Source organism: Canis lupus, chromosome 5 (genome assembly GCF_003254725.2).
Source record: "Canis lupus dingo isolate Sandy chromosome 5, ASM325472v2, whole genome shotgun sequence".
Classification (NCBI taxonomy): domain Eukaryota; kingdom Metazoa; phylum Chordata; class Mammalia; order Carnivora; family Canidae; genus Canis; species Canis lupus.
The window spans coordinates 15208588-15228714 of NC_064247.1; the positions used below are offsets into that span (position 1 = coordinate 15208588).

At 53.5% G+C, this 20127-nt stretch overlaps 3 protein-coding genes across 3 annotated transcripts in view; all 3 read right to left on the bottom strand.

Annotated features, from left to right (window-relative positions):
* Positions 1-4942: 4942 nt before the first annotated feature.
* TMEM25 (transmembrane protein 25) lies at positions 4943-9165 on the bottom strand. The gene is given in 9 exon segments (XM_025465333.3): positions 4943-6264; positions 6412-6498; positions 6635-6701; positions 6703-6736; positions 6889-6919; positions 7252-7383; positions 7589-7879; positions 8326-8637; positions 8853-9165. Coding segments are annotated over 9 exon segments (1098 nt in total). The 5' UTR covers positions 8923-9165; the 3' UTR covers positions 4943-6190.
* Positions 9166-9617: 452 nt separating this feature from the next.
* On the bottom strand, positions 9618-14223 carry TTC36 (tetratricopeptide repeat domain 36). The gene is made up of 3 exons (XM_025465334.3): positions 13961-14223; positions 12424-12612; positions 9618-9913 (listed from the first exon to the last, which is right to left on the bottom strand). The coding sequence occupies exons 1-3, from the start codon at positions 14211-14213 to the stop codon at positions 9651-9653; spliced, it is 705 nt and encodes a 234-aa protein (XP_025321119.2). The 5' UTR covers positions 14214-14223; the 3' UTR covers positions 9618-9650.
* A 571-nt stretch (positions 14224-14794) lies between these two features.
* The window catches only part of KMT2A (lysine methyltransferase 2A), an 88145-nt gene continuing 82812 nt past the window's right edge, over positions 14795-20127 (bottom strand). Inside the window, 1 exon segment of the mRNA XM_049109913.1 lies at positions 14795-19865. Coding sequence (XP_048965870.1) covers positions 19590-19865 — 276 coding nt within the window. The 3' untranslated portion in view covers positions 14795-19589.

The following is a 20127-nucleotide window of genomic DNA, read 5'->3' on the forward strand; positions in this document are numbered from 1 at the left end:
GAAAGAGAAAAGACAGACTAAACATAAGGTGGAGATAAGGATCAGGCCCAGTGATGGCATTAAATGAATAGTAGCTTCAGCAAATCAATTTTGTGAAAGATCACGTCTCACTCCTCCAGGGTTGGCAGTAGAGGGCAGTCATCTTCTGGAACCTGTTTTTCCTGGGGGCCTCTCACCAGTTACTGCTGGGACCTTACAGGCTACCTGCCTGTCCAGCTCCACTGGTCAGGTTGTGGTTTCCGGGTCAGGGGTGATTGTGCCCTGGCCAAGGGTGGTAGTGGTGGTAGTAACAGAGACAGGCAGATTCGGGAAATCATTTGGAGGCTGTATCAGCCAAGCTCCAGTCAGGAAGTCAGAAGCCTGCTAGTTTTTTCTTTTCTTTTCTTTCTTTCGGGGGTGGGGGGAGGGGAAAGGGAGAGAGAGAATCAAGCAGACTCCATACCCAGCACGGAGCCCCATGTCACGACCCTGAGATCATGACCTGAGCCCAAATTGAATCAGACACTTAACTGACTGCACCACCCAGGCACCCCCATGCTAGTTATTTCTAACAAAAGGTGTTAAATATGGGAAACTGGTCACAAAGTGTTGGGAGGGCTGACAGAGCAAAAGGGAGAAGGGAAGGTGTGCTGCAGGAGTGAGACGTTCAAGGGGCGGTATCGACGGCAGGTGCCGGAGCTAGACAGGGTGCCGCAGTGGCCTTGAGTTGCTGAGGGGACACCACGGAGCCACTAAAGTCCACACACCCTCACCCCACTGCTACGGCAACGTGAGTCATGGCTGCTATGTCCTTTCTCCCGCCTTCTCTTGTCTTGCTGCTGCCTCCCATGGGCAGAAATCAACAAATGGCCAGGGCGTCCGGGAAATCCAGCAGTATCAAACAGAACAGAAGGGAGGGTGTGGGGCTGAGAGGCAACAGTAGAAAACCAGGGGACGTATAATCACAGGACTTGCCGACAGACAGGATATGGGGGACGGAAGGAAAGGGATTAAGGATGACACCCAGGTTTTTTGGCTTAAGCAGCTGAATGAGTAAAGTATCCAAGTGCTGATATAGGGGGAAGTGGGGGCAAGAACTGATAGGAAGGAGAATTACCTTAAAATGCTACAGTGTCAGCCTCGTATGGACACAATAAACACACAGATGGGAGGGGAACTGTTGCTGACAGACTCCGAGGCCAGGTGATGTTCACATCATGCTTCGGTTTGAGGAGCAGGAGCACTCGTGCTCAGGCCTCACTTTGGCATCCTACTGGAACCAGGTGCTCTGCTCTCAAATGGATACCATCGACGCTCACCTTTAACTCATGGGGGAAAAGACTCCATTACATTTTCAGGGAACACTCAGATTGCCTCCTTCGGCAAGAGCGGAGAGTCAGCGCTAATAAACACCACTGATTCTTGTCATCCACAGTAGTTGTTTGTTTATTTTACCTTGTTTAACTATGCTCCAGGCTTGAATGCACAACCCTGAGATCAAGGGTCACATGTTCTACGGACTGAGCCAGCCAGGCACCCCGTTACCCACAATAGTTCTTTCTATAAAGCCGTGACAGTCACCCAGTCAGCAAACCCTGAACCATCGTTCCTAGGGAATACAGGGTTAGGTTTCTATGTGCCCCTGGTCGTGCTGTGTTCATCAACCAACCGTGGACTCCCTGAGCTCACACCCACCAGCACTGGAAGTCCTGCTGGACTGAAGCTTATCTAACACACATCACGGCCCTCACGCAGAGAAAACGCTAGACGGCACGTCAGCTATACTCGGAGTTTTTTATTTTATTTTTTTAAGGTTTAATTTATTCATGAGAGACACACAGAGAGAGGCAGAGACACAGGCAGAGGGAGAAGCAGGCTCCATCCAGGGAGCCCGATATGGGACTCGATCCTGGGTCTCCAGGATTACGCCCTGGGCTGAAGGCGGCGCTAAACCGCTGCGCCCCCCGGGCTGCCCTCGGAGGTCATTTTAAATAGAATCACCAGCAGTAAGAAAACGTAGCAATACCCAGACGGCGCACAGAGCGCTTGTTCACAGTCTGAGAGCTGAAACCAGAGGCGGAATGTCCCCGCTTTCCAGCCTCAGCAGGGAAGGTAGGTGTTGGCTGACTTCAATCTTTCACTGCTCTGAGCTTGCCAGCAAATAACTGTGAAACACTGCATGGGGGATCCCTGGGTGGCTCAGCAGTTTAGCGCCTGCCTTGGGCTCAGGGCGTGATCCTGGAGACCCGGGATCAAGTCCCGCGTCGGGCTCCCCGCAGGGAGCCTGCTTCTCCCTCTGCCTGTGTCTCTACCCCTCTCTCTGTGTGTGTCTCTCATGAATAAATAAAATCTTCAAAAAACAAAAAACACTGCATGTATTGATTTGGGATCACACACATACTTCAGTGCCTAAGTGGATTCACAAAGGCAGAATCTGCAAACAACCAGGATCCAGTGTGCTTCCTGCTGAAGCCGTCAGCCCGGCCGGAGCGCACCCCGCTGCTCCAGCACGTCTAGCGCAGCCAGGCGGTGAGCATCCCGGACGGCGCCAGTGCGCTCCTCGCTCCTCCTCAACACCCGTGGTTACTCCCTTTGGTTCCTTGCTCTGTGGCCCTAGAAAAAAATCCCCTAACATCTATACCTCAGTTAACCTAGCTATGAAACTGTTACTATAAATGCTAATTAACTGTTAGGCAGTTAATTGAGTTATAAATTATAAGCCAGTGTACGTGGCTCACTTTTTTTTTTTTTTAAGATTTTACTTATTGGGGATCCCTGGGTGGCGCAGCGGTTTGGCGCCCGCCTTCGGCCCAGGGCGCGATTCTGGAGACCCAGGATCGAATCCCACATCAGGCTCCCAGTGCATGGAGCCTGCTTCTCCCTCTGCCTATGTCTCTGCCTCTCTCTCTCTCTCTCTGTGACTATCATAAATAAATAAAAAATTAAAAAGATTTTATTTATTCATAAGAGACAGAGAGGCAGAGGCAAGGGGAGAAGCAGGCTCCCTTTGTTTCCCAGGTGCCCCCGTGGCTCACTTCTTATCAGTGTCTCTGTCTCTCCTCTACAGCCAAATTTCAGGCTCCCCCCACCCCACTAAATCAGTTACCATTACTATCTTCCAGAATTGTCGCTGCCTAGTCTCATGTCATTCTCTTTCCTATTATCTATCCTTGCTGATTTATATCTTTAAAAATTGCTATTCCTAGGGGTACCTGGGTGGCTCAGTCAGTTAAGCATCTGCTTTTGGCTCAGGTCATGATCCCAAGGTCTTGGGATTGAGCCCTGCCTCAGGCTTCCTGCTCAACGGGGAGCCTGCTTCTCCCTCTGCCCCTTGCCCCCAATCCCACTCGTGCTTTCTTTCCAAGTAAATACAATATTTTTAAAAATTATTATGATACTGTCATTGTATAGGTATAAAGGAGGGAATGAAGGTGTAAATACAGTGTTCAATACTTGTTTATTTCGAAGTGTTGAGGGCTTAGGATCAGCAGAAAAGGTGAGGGACGCTTCAAGCAAGGGAAACTGCCTGCATAAAAGTTTAGTTAGAAGAGGGACTTCCGGGGCACCTGGGTGGCTCAGTTGGTTAAGTGTATGCCTTTGGCTCAGGTCATGATTCCAACTGCCAAGGAGCCTGCTTCTTCCTCCGTCTCTCATGAATAAATAATAAAATCTTAAAAGAAGAAGAGGGACTTCTGGAACCCTGGATACAGCACAGCAAGCAGACTGATTTTCCAGTTTAACTTGGGGGATTATAGAAAATGAGGATCTTGGGGTAGGGAGAAAGTAGACAAATGAAGTCTTAAGAGGCCTAGTGGAAAACTTATACTTCGTAACGTCATCACTACATACTACATTTTGTGGCACTTAATCTCTTCACATAGTTTTACCCACACGACAAGCCTAACTTCTTGGGAGTCTGCTTCTCTCCCTGCCTCTTCCCCTCTATGTCTCTCATGAATAAGTAATGTCTTTGAGGTTTTTTTTTTTTTAAAGACGTTTATTCATGAGAGACAGAGAAAGAGAGAGAGAGGGAGAGAGAGGCAGAGACATAGGCAAAGGGAGAAGCAGGCTCCATGCAGAGAGCCCGACGTGGTACTCGATCCCAGGACCCCAGGACCACGCCCTGAGCCAAAGGCAGACGCTCAACCGCTGAGCCACCCAGGTGCCCCCAAACCTCATTTCTAGTCTTTTTTCCCCCTTATGATCCTCCAGATTTTGGGGGGAGGGGGAATCACAGCCTAGTCTGAGCCTCCTGTACCTCTAATCAGAACAAGAGCTCAGCATGGTTTAGCCACACTCTTGAGAGACGAGAGACGGGGGGGGAGTCTGCCAAGTGAGACTCAGACACCAGGTGGAGAGCTAGGATCCCTGCTCTGCTCTCCCCAAACAGAAAATGCCAGCCTAGCCATTGAGAACAATGTAATTAAAGAAATAACATTACTTATTTTTAAAAATAAAAGATCTGAAGCAAACAAGGTAAAGTGAGAAGATCTAACAGAGTAGTGGGACACCGGTGTTTCTTCTATTCACTGTGTGATTCAAAGATTTCATTTTGGGACTCCTGGGTGGTTCAGTGGTCGGGCATCTCCCTTGCTCAGGTCATGGTCCTGGGGTCCAGGGATTAAGTCCCACATCGGGCTCCCTGCAGGGAGCCTGCTTCTTCCTCTGCCTGTGTCTCTCCCTCTCTCTCTCTCTCTCTGTGTCTCTCATGAATAAATAAATAAAATCTTAAAAAAAAAACCTCATTTTTATTTATTTTTAAAGATTATTTTTTATTCATGAAAGACAGAGACAGGCAGAGACAGGCAGAGGGAGGAGAATCAGGCTTCATGCAGGGAGCCCGATGCGGGACTCGATCCTGGGACCCTGGGATCATGCTCTGAGCCAACTGCTGAGCCATCCAGGGGTCCCTCAAAGATTTCATTTTAAAACCATATATAAGAAATGAGACAGACACGTAACATTCACTCAGTCGAGTTTATTAAATTTACTGTGTGCTCAGCACTGTCCTAGGTAGTAACATGAGAAGGATTATAAAACATATCAACAAGGGAAAAATATACTTTGTGCTAGACTAATTTGCTATCATTTCCATGTTGCTTTCCAGAGAGTTTTTAGATTGTTTGGGAGGTATGTGGTCCCCCTCTCTCCACATTCCCCTAAAGCTTCTAGTTCTGTCAAATAACACGCCGTTCTGACCATCCCCTGAAGAGCAGAGGGTGAAGGAAGAGCGGCTTCCTGCCCATGTCACAGTCAAGGGCTGGTCATGGGCACCCATGGTCGGGGAGACTTGTTGAGAGGGAAACTGCCAACCCCAGGGTTCAGGGCACTCACAGTGAATCATAGGAAGGCCAAACTTGGGGAGGCCACAGAGAGGGCCCTGGGCCCTCACCCCCTCCCGAGGGGATGTGCTTAAAGTGCTAACACTGTAAAAAAATGATGCATAGCTACATGCTGTCTTGGGTGCCCTTCCCACCTTCCTCTTTTTCTCCTGACTTGTGCTAATGCCAGGCACTGACACCACTGGGGGCTAGGCCAGTGGGCAAGTCTAGTGCCCAGTGAAGAAATGGAGAAGGTCTAGTATCTAACCTGTGATGCCCAAGAGGAGGCAGAGACAGAGAAGGGCAGAGAGGTATGCAGCAAAAGGGACTAGTTTGTGCTTGGCCACTGCCCCTGGGCCAGGCCTTGGTTCCTGGGCAAAGGGCAGTTTGATTCTATACAGCTATCAGGGTCCTAGATTTTCCCTGAGGGCACAAAGCTGCATAGCACGGGAAGCAAGTGAAGACGTGCAGGCACCCCCCCACCCCCCACCCCCGTCCCCCATCTGGGCATGCCCCATGCCTGCTGTGCAGAGTGCTAAGAGTACCAGTGTGTGGCACAGAGCAGCCCCAGGCCAGCAGGGCCACACCACACCCAGACGCTGGAGGACCTGCAAACACGCGGACAGAGAGCTCCATCCGCAGGGGCACAAGCAGTGAAGGCCCCCAACCCGAGTCAGAACAACAGGCTGAGGTCCAGCTGGTGGCTCTGCCAAGACACCTGTGCCCCTGAGGGTCAGGTCCCACTTGGATGACACAGAGGGCGCCCCAGCCAGGACAAGCTAAAGTAGGAGTGGCATGACCTCTTCACAATGGCAACAGGGCCAGGCAGGGGTTGCCTTAGAGAAGGGGGGGGGCAGGAGCCAAGAGGGCACCCCCCCATCTCACCCTGCTCAGAGCCAGATCTCATCACTGCTCACACTGGACACTCGATAGATATAGCCCAGCATCGGGAGCCGGATGAAACCTGCAGGGTCAAGGATGCCCGGGACTCAGTGAGCATCACTGCCTAGAAGGCAGGAGACCCCTCTCTGCCTCTTGGAGGCTCAGAGGCCTCTGGCAGAAGCGCAAAGGCTGGGGAGCAGAGCGGGGCCGAGGGCCCACATCCCGGTACCTCGGCTGGTGAGGAGGCCACCGGGCTCCGGGTCCAGCAGCTCTGGCCGGCTGTTATTCTGAGCCATCTGCCGGTCGGCTGGTTTCCCTGCTGGGCGACAGAGGGGGTGGTGCCCAGGATGAGGGGCTGCCTGACGGGGCCGAGCCCCTCCCAAGTACCAAGGTCTCTCTTCCTCCGAAGCACCTCTGAAGATAAAGGCAGGGCAGACAGAGGCCGGCCGTACCTCTGGAATCCGGAGTGAGGTCGTTGAGCTGGAGGTTGGACGGGAGGGACATGTTCTCCCGGGGCAGGACGCACGTTGTTGAGTTTCAGGTTGTTGGAGTCACTACAGGGCAGACAGCCTGGGATAGGCCCCGGCTCCGGCAGGCACAGATGTCTGCTTTGGGGCCCAGTCCAGAACTAGGGAGTCCCCTGGTTTCCAGTGTCCCCATGCTGCATGCCGGGTCGGCCCAGCCAGCCAGCCAGGGGAACAGTTACCTAGAGATCAGAGACGGGCGCCGGGAAGGGCCTAGGGGAAAAGAAACCACACACTTTCTCAGGGAGCCCGCCCACACTGGGCTCTGCCCCTCTGCCCTTTCAGACCCACGGCCCTCAGGCAAGGGATCCCTCCAACGCCCAGCTCTGGCTCTGGGACAGATGGGGTTCCCAGTGCCCAGCCCCGCTGCCCGAGCCGCATCCGGTTCCCCCCGGGGACATGCCCGAGAAGACCTGGCACTTGTCAGAGATGGCTTGTTGTGCCATAGCCCTGTGTGCTGTCCTTGCCGCCCCTCCCTCCCCTGCCCCTGCTGCTCTGCCACCCTCGCTCCCCACCCCCCCACTCCACCCCTGCCTTGGCCCTACCTTTGGTCTTCTTCTCTTTCCTGCAGACCAGGCAGGCCACCAGTGTGCTGAACCCCACCAGGGCGCCCAGGGCAAGCCCTCCGGCCATGATGATGCCCAGCAGTGGCACTTCCACTCGGGTGGCCAGAAGCCCTGCAAGTTGTCCTCTGGTTAGGTTCTCAGTGGGCAGGGCCCCCCAACTCTGAGATGCCACAGGGACTACTCTGTCTTCCTTGCCCAAAGCGGTCGGCACTGCTCACTCGCAAGACTCACCCAAAGGCAACCAGTCTTTTCATTTCGGTACTGTGATCCTGCACCCACCTGAGGCTTTGCTGGGCCAGCTGCTGGCAGTGCTCACCCGGGGCGGGAAGCGAGGCGCTGGTGACACCCACGTCGTTGGTGGCCACCACGGAGAGGTTGTGTGCCAGGCTGCGGAGCTGCAGCTGCACGGTGTGGTTGGTGAGCCAAGGGTAGTTCTGGGCATCCAGCACCAGGAAGTCGGAAGTGTTGACGGTCACTGGCCCATCCTGGTCGATCCAGGTCACATTGGCAGGTGGGTTGGCACGCACCAGGGCAAAAAGGACAACCAGGAGGCCTGGGCCCTGACTATCCTGGTATTTGGCCCCGACCTGGGCAATCTCTGGTTTAACTGGTGCAAAGCAGAAGCCAACAGATTCTCACCACACCCCTCCTACTCCTTGCCCTTTCTTCCCAAACCCAGAAGGGAGCCCGGAGCCTGGACCTCTCCTCAAGGGGGCACTGGGAAACAGGACAGCTGGGTCTCCTGGAGACGCAGCATCTCATAGTGACTAACAGTATCAACACCAGAACCAAAACGTTTGGATTTGAATCCTGGCTCTGCTTCCTAGCTGTAGGACTGCAGACAGTACTTAACCAATCTGTGGCTCCGTTCTTGTTTGTAAAATGGAACCAACAATCGTAATCACCTCATAGGATTGTCTTGAGGATAACGTGCGCCAGTATTTGCAAAGCGTTTAAGTGTTAGTCAACTGGTCTATCAGGCCACCTGCCTGGTGGCTGCTGGGGGTCCCTGGGCAGAGAACCCCTGCCCCTGCCCACCTCAGGGGCACTCACATTGCACATTGAGGATGACAGAAGCGTTGGCTGACCGGCCACTGCCGGGGTCCTGCAAGGAGCAGTTAAGCTCATGCTGGGCCCTCTGGGCAGTAACAGTGAAGGTGCTGGTGCCTCCCGAGAAGGCCTCCCCGCCAACGCTCAGCAGTCTGGAGGTGCCGGCCTCCTGCAGCTGTCCGTCCAGGTACCAGGCCAATCGCGGGGTTCCAGAACCCCCTGCCACGCGGCAGGTGAAGGCGTGCTGCTCATTCTCCCGGAGAGCCCGCTCGGCCCAGGTCTGACCATCAATTTGCGGTGCCAATTCCCCCCAACCTGGAACACAGCAGGGGTTCTGGGAGAGCGGGGGAGGGGCGGAGCCGGTGCCTGGGCAGCGGGCCAAGGGCCGCAGGAGCACCTGGGTTCGCTCACTGGGGACCGGCCGGACCTTGGGTGGGTGCGGGGAACCCGGTGCTCCGGGGCCGGGTGCGCGGAGACAGGGGGGCTTGGCCCCGGCAGCGCCGGGCCAGGGGGTGAACGGGGGGGGGTACCTGAGCTCAGAAGGGCTGGCAGGAGCAGCAGCGAGCGCGGGAGGGCAGCCGGGCCTGGGGGCGGCGCCATGGCGGCTCCGGCCTACGCCGCAGGCTGCCGAGAGAAGGGGGCGGGCCTCGAGGTCAGCCGGGGGACGCGGGCGGGCTCGGGAGGTCCTCCGGGGTTGTGCTCTCCGGGAACAAATACAAACCGTGCACCCACACACACGGGCACTGCCCGCAGCGGCGAGGGCGCCGGGAGCGCAGCCGCGGGGCCGGAGCCCGCCCGCCCGGAGCCGCCCGCCAGGCGGGCCGAGAACACCGCGCCTCCCGGGACCCACGGGCGCCCGCCCGCGCCGGGCCCCACACGCATGCGCACACGCGGGCCCGCGGCGCGTGCCCCTCCCCCCGGGGGACCGTCCTCCCGGCCGTCTCCCCCTCGCCCCTTCCCCCCGCCATCTGTCGCCCCGCGCCCGCCTTCCACCCCCGAGGACTAGGCGGAGCCGGGGCGCAGCGGGGCGTCCGGGCTGCGGGGGTCGCGCGGGAGCCCCGCCCCGCCCCGCCCCCCGGGGGCTCACCTGGCGCCCGCCCCGCGCTCCGCACGAGCGGCTGCTCAGGTCTGCGGGGCGCCGCAGTCGGCGGGGCGGTGCCAGGCGGGACCAATCAGCGCCCGAACCGCCCGCCCGCCCGCCCCGGCCCGCCCCGGCCCCGCCCCCATCCCGAGCGCGGCGGCCCGCGGGGTGGGCTGCCGCGGGGGCGCGGGCGGCCGCACGCAGACACGGGAGAGTCGGGGGCAGGCGGCAGCTTTATTGGCGCGGCTCAGCGGCCGTTGCGGGGCCCGTGCAGCTGCTTCATCACGTCGGCCAGCATGCGGTTGCACAGCGCGGCGTAGGGGTTGAGCAGCACCAGCTGGCGCCGCGCGAACGAGCTGCCCAGACGCGCCGCCCGCTCGAAGTCCCCGCGGGCGTCGTCGTCCCGGCCCTGCAGCCGCGCCAGGAGCCCGCGCTGCACGAAGCCCTGGCGGGCGGCGCGGCCCCGGCCTCCGCTCAGCGCCACGGCGCGCTCCAGGTCCTCCAGGGCGCCTGCGGACGGACGGACGGACGGCGGGGGGTCAGGGCCCAGCCACCTGCCCTTGCTCTCGCCCCTCCGCTTGGGGATCGCGACTCTCACCGCACGCACGGCGGCCTGGACAGCTTGGCAGGACTCGCCCCGGGCTGCCCCGCAGTCTCCAGTGGCAGAGTGGGCACTGACCCCCCTTTTACACCCAAACACGGAGGTGCGGGGGCGATTCTGGACGGTCCCTAGCTCGTGGGCCTGGCCGTTTATTCCACTCGTTTGCTGTTAAGCGTCTACCCTGCGCCGAGTGACTGACTCTGAATCTGAGTCTGAAAAAACTGCCCTGTACTGATAACCATTTCTTAGAAAGACCATCAAATTCATTTCTCTTAATTTTCGTTCTGAAGGCATTTCTCGTATTCATTGTACGCTGTAAACCTGTTCTTCCCGCTGACTGCCTTTCCTCATTCTTTATCTCCTGGATCTTCGTTATTCTGTATTTTCATGAAAGGAGATCTTGGAAACCAGAGCTGGCCCTGGACATTTTCATGTTTATCATTGTCATACAAGATACTTGGAGTAGGCCTTAGAACTCAGCGCAACGTCAGGCAGCCGGCTGGTAGCACTTTAGCGCCCAGCTGGAATGTTTCTGGGCTCTGCCTCAGTTCACTCATGCTCTCTCTCTCGTCTACAGGGCTGTCAGGGTGCTCGAGGAGCTCCTGCATCATCCTACAGAGAGGCCCATCTCTGTCCTGTTTCTGTGTGTTTTGATCCCAGAACCCAGCAGGGGCTATGCTCCCCAGGCCATTCTAGATAACTAAGAAGCTCTTTGATCACAGTGTTTCTGGGTTTCCTTCCAAGGAGCTCATCTGGAGGAATCAAAAGCCTTTTCCAGGCAGCATCACTTCTGTTTCTCTCTGGGATTCTGGTCTTTGTTTTTTGTTGTTGTTGTTGTTGTTGTTGTTTTAAGATTTTATTTATTTATTTACTCATGAGAGACACACAGAGGGAGGCAGAGGCACAGGCAGAGGGAGAAGCGGGCTCCATGCAGGGAGCCCGATGTGGGACTCGATCCTGGGACCCCAGGATCAGGCCCTGGGTAGAAGGCAGGCGCTAAACCACTGAGCCACCCGGGGATCCCAGATTTAGGTCTTTGGACAGTCCCTGGCTGTTTTTACAGCCTGGCCCAGCCCTGCCCTGCCCTGCACAACCCAGGTAACAAAGCCTGGGAAAGGGACCCTTGGTTCCCCACTGTTCCCAGAGTGGAGTCCAAACTCCCTGGGACTGGTATTCCTGGCCTCAGGAGCACTTGATCACCCTCTGGTCTCCAGCATGGCCTTCTCTGTCCCATTGTCCCCATTATAGTGTAACCCAAGTGCAGCAGCTTTGATCCAGTCAGTCCCCAGTTGAAATCCTCTGATGATTCCCCATATTTTCAAGACACAGTGCAACCTGTGCCTCTCACCCCCAGTCCTTCACCATCAGACCCTTATTTACTTCTCCAGACTCTACCCTCCCACCATTCCCCATTCCAGCCAGTCTGGAGATCTGGAGTTCCCTGTACCTTTTCATTCCTTCTGGGTCTCTACAGGCTGTACTGTCCCCCACCCCCTCCATCCAGCTACCTCCACCTCTGGGCAGCCCGGGTGGCTCAGTGGTTTAGCGCCACCTTCAGCCCCGGGTGTGATCCTGGAGACCCGGGGTCAAGTCCCATGTCGGGCTCCATAGGTGGAGCCTGCTTCTCCCTCTGCCTGTGTCTCTCTCTCTCTGTGTCTCTCATGAATAAATGAATAAAATCTGAAAAAAAAAAAAAAAAAGCCACCTCTGGGGAACCTGGGTGACTCAGTTGTTGAGCATCTGCCTTTGGCTCAGGGCATGATCCCGGGGTCCTGGGATTGAGTCCCTCATCGGGCTCCTTCTCCCTCTGCCTATGTCTCTGCCTCTTTCTCTGTGTCTCTCCTGAATAAATAAATAAAAATAAATAAATAAAACCTCTACTCCTCAGGGGCAGATACCCTGCTGACCCCACCCAGCTCATTAGACACAAAATCAGAGCTATGTGTCTGTCCTACCCCCTGGACTGCGAGCTTGAGAAGCACCGACTCTGGAGCCCTGCCCACCTGGTTCAAACCCCAGCTCGGCTCCAGTGTCTTCAGCTGTAAAGTGGAGGTAACGATAGCACAACCTTCTGGGGTTGTGGTGAGGATTAAATGAGTTACTAGAGCTTACATGGCAAGTGCCGGAGTCCTGGCACGTAGTCGTTGCTGTAAGCAGTCCGTCTGGCAGGTTTGTCCCAATGCCCAGCCCACTGCTACAGTAGGAGACTCTCATTAAATGTTTGCTAAATAAACCAGTGGAATGCAGTCTCTTCTGACTTTGACAATTGGCTCGAGAGATAAGCAGGGCCCGTAAGATCTCTCAAGTCAGAACAGAGGTTCCAGGACAGGTTCGTGGCTCCCCAGCCCCACAAGCCCTGGCTCTCTGGTCTGTGGCCTCCAGGGCCCCTCCGCGGAAGCGCCAGGGCATCTCCCCTCACCTGCCACGTCTCCTTGCAGCCGGCGGGCCTGGGCCCGGTTGTTGTAGGCGGAGGCCCTCTGGGGCAGCAGGTCAATGGCTTGGCCAAACCTCTCCAGGGCCGTGCTGAGGTGGCCGGCCTCCGCCGCCATCACCCCCTGGAGCTCCAGGGCCTTGGACTGCTCCAGCTGCGCTCGAGGAAAAACCTCATCTGTGTCAGGGAGAGAGCAGGGAGGGGACGGTGTGCAGGTGGGAGCAAGGAGCAAAAGCCACGCTGGGCTTCGGAAAGCCGCGGCCTGAGCCGGAGCCGGCCGGGCCGGGCCGGGGTGTAGGTCACTGCAGGAGTCAGAGGCCGGGTCATGGCCCGGGAGCCGAGGTGGCCGAGGTCGCAGGCGTGTCTACGTTCTGAAGGGACCCGGGAAAGGGGCTTCGGCTGCTCATTGCCACGGGAATGAAGCCCCGACTCCTTAGCTCAAGGTCACACGGACCCTAAATCGCCCAGCTGGGACTTGAACCCAGGTCTTTCTGGCTCTTTGGACTGTCCCCACTTTGTTCTACTACACCGCCTCCAACACGGAGACCGCCAAGGCCCGCGGGTCGTGAAAATCACGTGGGACGTATCCCTCAGCTTTTCAGACCGCAGTTTCAGTGAGACCGAGGCTTCTCTCCTTTAGAAACAAAGGTCATCAAAAGTCCTGATGGGGGTGGGGGTGGGGGTTGGCGCCTGGCCGACTCAGGCTGAAGAGCAGGCAACTCCTGATCTCAGTGTCCTGAGCTCAAGCCCCATGTTGGGCACAGAGCTTACTTAATTAAAGAACAAAACCAGGGCACCTAGGTGGCTTAGTGGTTGAGGGGCTGCCTTCAGCTCAGGCCGTGATCCTGGGGTCCTGGGATCGAGTCCTGCATCGGGCTCCCCACAGGGAGCCTGCTTCTCCCTTCTGCCTCTCTCATGAATAAATTCTAAAAATCTTAAAAAATAAAACCAAAAAACTCCAGGTGGGGGTAGAAGGCCTCATTAAAAAAAGAAACTCCCAAAAAAAAAAAAAAAAAAAAAAAGAAACTCCAGGTGGGGGTGTAAGGCCCCATTAGAGGCTGAAGGAAGGGCCGGTGGGTGCATTCCCTCTGTGGAGGGCTTAGCTCAGTGTTGGGCTTGCTGAGGTTTGTGTTGAGGTCAGTACCCTTCAACTGAGCCACCCATGCCCTTCCATTCTCTGTGTTGAGAAAGGCCCTGTTGGAACAAAGATGTGAGTTGAGCATTTCCTACCCCCCCACCCCACCGCCCCTTCCCCCCAGCACAGCTGAGCTGGGATTATGGGCTGAGTTACGTGGTGAGGTCAAGTTCAGAAGTATGAGGCCTGAAGGACAAACCGTGACTTTCTCCTTTGGGCAGAGATGCTTGCCAAGCCTCCACCAGCGCAGTAAGTGCATGCGGACCTCTGGCATTCCAACCTCATCATCACCCAAGGGTCATGGAACAAGGGGTCTTGCGAGACCACCGTCCTCTGCTGCCCTGGTGAGGCCGGCCAGCGTGGCACGCTCTAGTCCAAGGTCAAACTCACCTTCATCTACTTCTTCCTTCTCTACCTCCTCTTCCACGTCCAACCCAACAAGGTCTCCAAACGGGGTGTCGGGGTTGAAGATGGCCCGCAACACTGCCTGGTCATTTGGAGTCCCCATGGTGCTCAACTCCCAAATCCCAGAAGGTGACTCAGGAGAGTGAAGGGAGGACGGAGGGGGGCTGAGCCTCGCAGCCAGCTGATCTAGAGGGCAAGGTTCTGTTTGAGGCTCGTCCCTGTGAGGAGTGTCTTCCATTCCTGAGCTGTACTGTAAACTCAACCTCATTTGGCCTGGGGTTAGCAACCCTGGCTTGCAGAATATTTACAAATAGTGCTCAACTGCCTTCCCACCCCCACCCCAAGTCTTAGGGGAACAGAGTAAATGAATCCAATTTCTGCCGTAAGGTGGAATGAAGCAGAGAGGGTGCTGCTCAGGTTCTTTCTGAAATGATTGCGTTTTAATATGTTCATAGACCAAGAGAAAATCCTTGGAAGCCCTCTTGACCGCCCATGGATTTTAAAAAAAGGCCGGGGGGGGGGGGGGCGGCGGCTTATGAGAGGTAAAGCTCTTTCATTGTCCTCTTGACTCCTTTTCCATATCCAGGAGTAATTGGGTCCTGAACACACACCACTGATGAGTAGGGTTAGAAAACACAGTTCGGACAATCAGTGTGGAGTGGGGCCAGAGGAAGGCAGGGCAGGGTAATTTAACAAGTTAGCTTTAAAAGAAGAGAAGAGTCGCAGGTACTTTGCAAATCAGGTCACAGGCCACTTGCTGCTGCTCTCCCCTCCCCCCCTCCTCCATCCCACCCAAAGCCAAAAGAAAGCTCGATCATGTGCAGCAATAAACTTGACATGTTTATTAATTAAACTATCACTTAAATAAAAAAAAGTGCATAGAAAATAAACATGTTTAAAAACTCCTTTTTTTTTTACAACTATGTACACTTTTTACTTTTACATTCAGTCTTTCGTAGAGAGCTTTCAGCATTATTATTTTTTGAACTATTAAAGTATTTTCCTTCATCCCTGTCACAGGGAGTTAACACTGATGGACTTTAGACACATTTTTTTTCCTTTTTTTTTTTTTTTCTCTTTTTCTCTAACCAGAAGCTTGGAAGAACACAAGGAAAAAAAAAACAAACAAACCCAAAAGATCTGTTATACATGATAAAGTTGTCAAGAAATGTCTTATTTCTAGAAAAGAAGCTTGTCATCTGTTGAGCTTTTGAAACAATTATTCAACTACCTGTATTTACTAAAGAGACTGTTAAAAGTTCAATGAAAGAAACACCACAAGTCTATTTTCTTGGTTGGAAAGACAGAACTAGAGTACCTCGGAAACAAGATACCAAGAAAGCACAGAACACAATTTCCCCCTAAATGCAGGTGGTAACCCCAACATTCATAACCAAAAATAGAGAAAACAAGGCGTACAGGTACGGACTGGGACATTCATGGGCAGAAAAAATCCGGGTGACACCGTGTCTGCGTTCCTCTCTGATCCTAGGAACGGACTGCTTCACCGCCCCCCTCTGTGGTTTGGGTGTCCCCTCAACTCCGGGGGATCAGAGGGGTGCCAGACTGACATTTTCCTGCCACTACTAGCAACTGTAACACAATCCTTATCTATAGTGTTAAGAGAATTAAAAGCCATGGACTGAACTAGGCTTTGTTACATGGTGCATTACTCTATTAGTTCCTATATATATCATATTTATATTTATTTGAAAACCAAAACAAAACGAAACAAAGTTGAAAGTTTTCAGAGTGTGAGACTTGACTGGTGTATTCATGATTCGGCACAAAAACCATCTGCTCAAATAACCTTGTATTGCTTTAAAATGAAGGAAATGAAACATAAAATTACACCCAGCCCTTTGCAATGACCCGCTTTTCCTTTAAAAAGAAAAAAAAAACCAAAAGACCCCACAAAACCCCCAAACTTGATTTCTAGTTAAAAAAAAAATCCCAAATCAAACTTAAAAGTTAACATCTGATAAGGTTTTGACCTTTAGTCTTTTCAGATATTTGATTGAACGTCAGTCCTTTAGAAAGATACATTCATTAAAAGATTTTTTTTTGTTTTTTTTTTTTGTGGTTTTTTTTTTTTTTTTTTTTTTTTTTTAATGTTGTTGTAGATTTTAAATCAAAGGAGCTGCATGGTGCTCACTGCATTGGCCGGGGGAAAGGGGGGTGTGGTTTGACAGAGGCAAGCGGGGTGGTGGACTATACCCCGGCAAAGGAGTCTGGTTGAAAATGTGTATATATAGCTGCCAGGGCTTCCCCCTTAATTCTGGTGATTGGTCTAAAAACCGGAGGGGCTGTGCTGGAGGTGGTGGACGGGAACAGAGGGAGCCCAGGGACCAGGTTCCGGCCGTAGGGTCAGCGCCATGCAGCTGTTCTGGTTACACAGTTGTCACTGGCCACCAGGAAATGCAGCCACAACAGGTTCTAGCAGCAAAGCTCTAAGTGAGCGGGCTCTCTCACTGAGAACTGACCAGGCTTGCAGCTGTTACTCCTTAGGGATTCGGGATGCCCCTTGGGGGGATTCCTGGGAATGACCCACCACAGTTCCTCGGTCTGCACTTTTTGTGCGGAGATTCCCTTGGTCACTTTCAAAACAAACTCAGGTGTTTTTAGAGACAGATATGCCGGTTTGTTTTTGGGTGTGTGTGTGTGTGTGTGTGTGTGTGTGTGTGTGTGTGTTTTGCCTTCTTTCCCTCTTGTAGGGAAACAGCTTATTTCCCCAAGTTGCTGGCAGGTATGCTGAGTTTTGGCAATGGACTCAAGGCTGAGCTAGAAGAGGAGTTACTCAGTTTCTATGGTTGACAGTTAGGGAGTGAAAAGGCAAGGCAAACCATCTGCAGCTGGCAAGAGAAGGAGAGATGTAGGTCCCTCCCCTGGCCTCAGGGGTCGGGACTGGTAGAAAGAGAATGAGGAGGGGGCTCACAGTACAGCATGGCCTAGCAGGGCAGTAACTAGGTCTATTTAGCTGAGTTTCCCCCACCCCCTGACTGGCCTTTGGGTCTTTCTCAAGGTGAATTCATGACCCATCAGTGCATTATCATTTCAGTAACAAATGCAGCTTAAGGTTTTTTTTCTTTAAAAAAAAAAAAAAAAGGAATAAAAGGATTTACAAAAAAACCTCACACAGTGCAATAATAAAGGAAACCAGACACTAGTGGAACCCCTAGGGCCACAGTATCTTGTTCACGGGCAAAGGAGGAGGGAGGCGAGGTCTGGGTAGAGTGTTTTTCCCCAGGCCCCTGCTGGCACTTCTCCATGGTGACAAGGAAGTCTCTGCCATCCTGGCCACAGTGCTGGGCTCCCTGCACGACAGCGAAAACAGTGACAATGTTCCAGCAAAGCCACCAGACACAGTTCTTAAGGTCACGGAAGAACAGGAAGCCCAGGGTGGAAGGCACAGCAGAGCCATGAGTCCTGGGGCAGAGAGCGCAGGGCTGAGTCGTATTGCTTTGCTAGACTTCCGTGGGATTGGGCTTCTGGCCGGAGGGAAGGGCGCCCCGCCCTCTACTGGACTACACTGCTCTGAAACCCAGTGGCCGAAAAGGCAGAGGAGGATCTGCTTTATCGTGAGTGGTCAGACTGTGCTTCAGTTTCAACGGGCTGCCCCAAAAGAGGGCACAGGGGAATCCGTGGGTTCTTTGCAGGTATGAGGACTCGGTGGGCAGAGGGAAAGGGGATGAGGTGACCGATGAGGCAGATGGTAAATGTCAGGTTGCCATTCAACTGGGTTGTGATCTCGGAAGTAGGGCAAGATGGGGGAAAGGGAGCCACACCGCTCACCACTCCGAGCTAATCCCTGGAGGGATGGAGAGAGTGCAGGAAAGGACAGGGACACTGCTGTGTCAGGATACTACCACAGCCTCTTGAGGAGCTTCAACACGGGGAGGAGGGGAGCGGCCCGATGGCGTAGGGTGACCTTCCTTGTCCGTTTATTGTCAAAGAGCAAACCCAGGACACGTTTATGTCAACAGGGCACAAACAAGCTACACATTAAACAACAAAAGTACACCTTCCAGGGGGAAGTTGGGCAGGAAAAACCAGACTTTGTGTGTACAGCTGAATATTTTTCTCTAACTTCATCCTATGAAAATAAAAAATTATTAAAAACCGATCTTCTTTTAAATTAGGATAATACCGCGGTTTAAAAAATAGCCTTGTCATAAGTGCTTCTCCCTATGAAGTGCTTCTCATAGAAAAATATACAAAATATATTTACATTTATAAAACCTTAAATAGTAAACTGTAAACAGAACAGAGTAAAATCCAATGACTTAATTTAACAGGTTCAGGACACCGTCTTGGGGAAAGGAAGAGAAGAAACATTTGATGCTGTTTTGACCACATCCTAAGGAGTAATCAGGGCAGTAGTGTCATTTAATTTACTTCATCTGTGAATTTTGCCAGGTGGCCGAGGTCCCTCGGTACAAGGTGGTCTAGTTCCCAGGTTTTGGGCCTTGAAATCTGATTAGTGTTCTGCCTTCAACTGGACACCGACCGTTTAAAAATTAAGTCTTCCTATGTCTTAACAAGGGGAAAAATAAAGTTACCATGTCCTAGGAATGGGACCCAGGGGTCATCCTGGTTGTGATACTCTGGTTGTTGCATGATTCAGATCCTATTTAAATAATCTTCTGCTTCTAAAAAATCATGCTACATATATTTCTTTAAAACTCTCCATGGAGCTTTATGAAAACTCCAAATTCTGTCTGGTTATGGCCAATGGCTCCTGTCCACTTCCCCACTGGGAGTGCTTACAGGCTCAGGGATCGTCTTGTGGGCATATACGATGCCCGACCGGGAGTGTCCTTGCGCAGGGAGTCACTCCCCTCTACCACCCAGAAAGAACGGGAAAGCAGTGGGATGAAACAGGGGGAACGAAGAAAGTGGAGGGAGGAGGAGGAGGAATGAGAGGGACACCGCTCCTATTGTCAAGAAAGGTAATTGGCTGAGATAAGGCTCATGGGGGTAACACTCCCACCTAAAGCCCACAGGCTCCGTGTTTGGTGATTAATTGGCACAACCCCAAGACAGCCTTTTGACACCAAAGGTGCTCAGAATCCTGTCTCCCAGCCATAAGTGAACTCTCAAGCAGGAGGATAGTAGGGAAACCACCAGACCTTCTCTGTTTGTTCAACAGATGGTGGCTACAGGCTGGGCCGGCTGGCGAACTATCAGGTATCCAACCAACTCTGTATCCGGGGCCCTGGCTGACCCCTCGCGTATAGTGCTTGGGAAAGGGCCAAGGTGAGGATGGAGACACTCAGGCCCAAGCTCCCAACATACCTAACCCTCCACAGGCTCCTTCCAGGCAAGTCTGCTAGCGACCCCATCTCCCATGCTTTAACGGCATCCAACCAGAGGGGCCCCAGTAGGAAGCCGGTCACAGATCTTTTCTTCGAGACCTCATCTCTCTCTCCAGGACTGTGATCACATGTATAATGTGAATATGGGACGCAAGGGGGCCCAGCCGTCACGGAGGCCCCTCAACTGTGCCCACTCAATCCTGGCACTCCCTGGCTGCTGGCAAAGGCCTTCAGCAGTGCTTTGGGTGGCCCTGGGTCCTAGCACTCCAACGCTGGGGGACAGGAGCACAGGAGCAGCTTCAGTTGAGGAACTTCCGACATTTCTTGGCACCACAGTTGCAGGGGAGCTTGTTGCTGGCATCCTCGATGGGGAACTTATAGTCGTAGGTGAGCTCTTCCCCGCGGTAGATCTTGCGCATGGCGAAGATGACGATGTGCTTCTGCCCGTCAATGTTGATGACCCGAGAGTAGCAGTTGGGCTCACAGGAGTGATTGATGAAGCGGGCCGCATTTCCGTGCATGGTGGCGTCCACCACCTCCGAGTCATCGATCCGGAACATGTAGCAACCGATGCCCTACACGTGAAGGAGAAAGGGAGACCCCCTGTTATTGAGCACAGCTCGGGCTGGAGAGCATTGCCCATCCTTTTCCTGGTGTGGCCTACAGCTGCGGACGAAAAAAAAGTTTCTTCCGGTAAGATGTCCAGATTTCTCCCATCTTTCAAGATGCTTCTGTAGCAAATTCCTACATTATAGCTACTAGACTAGAGGTTTCTTAATGTCTCCACAGGAAAGAGAAACCTAAAACATTGTGTCATTAGGTGCTTTTGATCCTGGG

Coding starts and splice junctions, on each gene's coding strand:
- TTC36 (XM_025465334.3), bottom strand. CDS start 14,213: ATGGAAGACACTCCTCACAGGGACGAGCCTCAAACAGAACCTTGCCCT. Junction 12,613..13,960: donor GAAGGAAGAAGTAGATGAAG/GTGAGTTTGACC, acceptor TCCCTGACACAG/ATGAGGTTTTTCCTCGAGCG. Junction 9,914..12,423: donor GCTGCAAGGAGACGTGGCAG/GTGAGGGGAGAT, acceptor GTCCGTCCGCAG/GCGCCCTGGAGGACCTGGAG.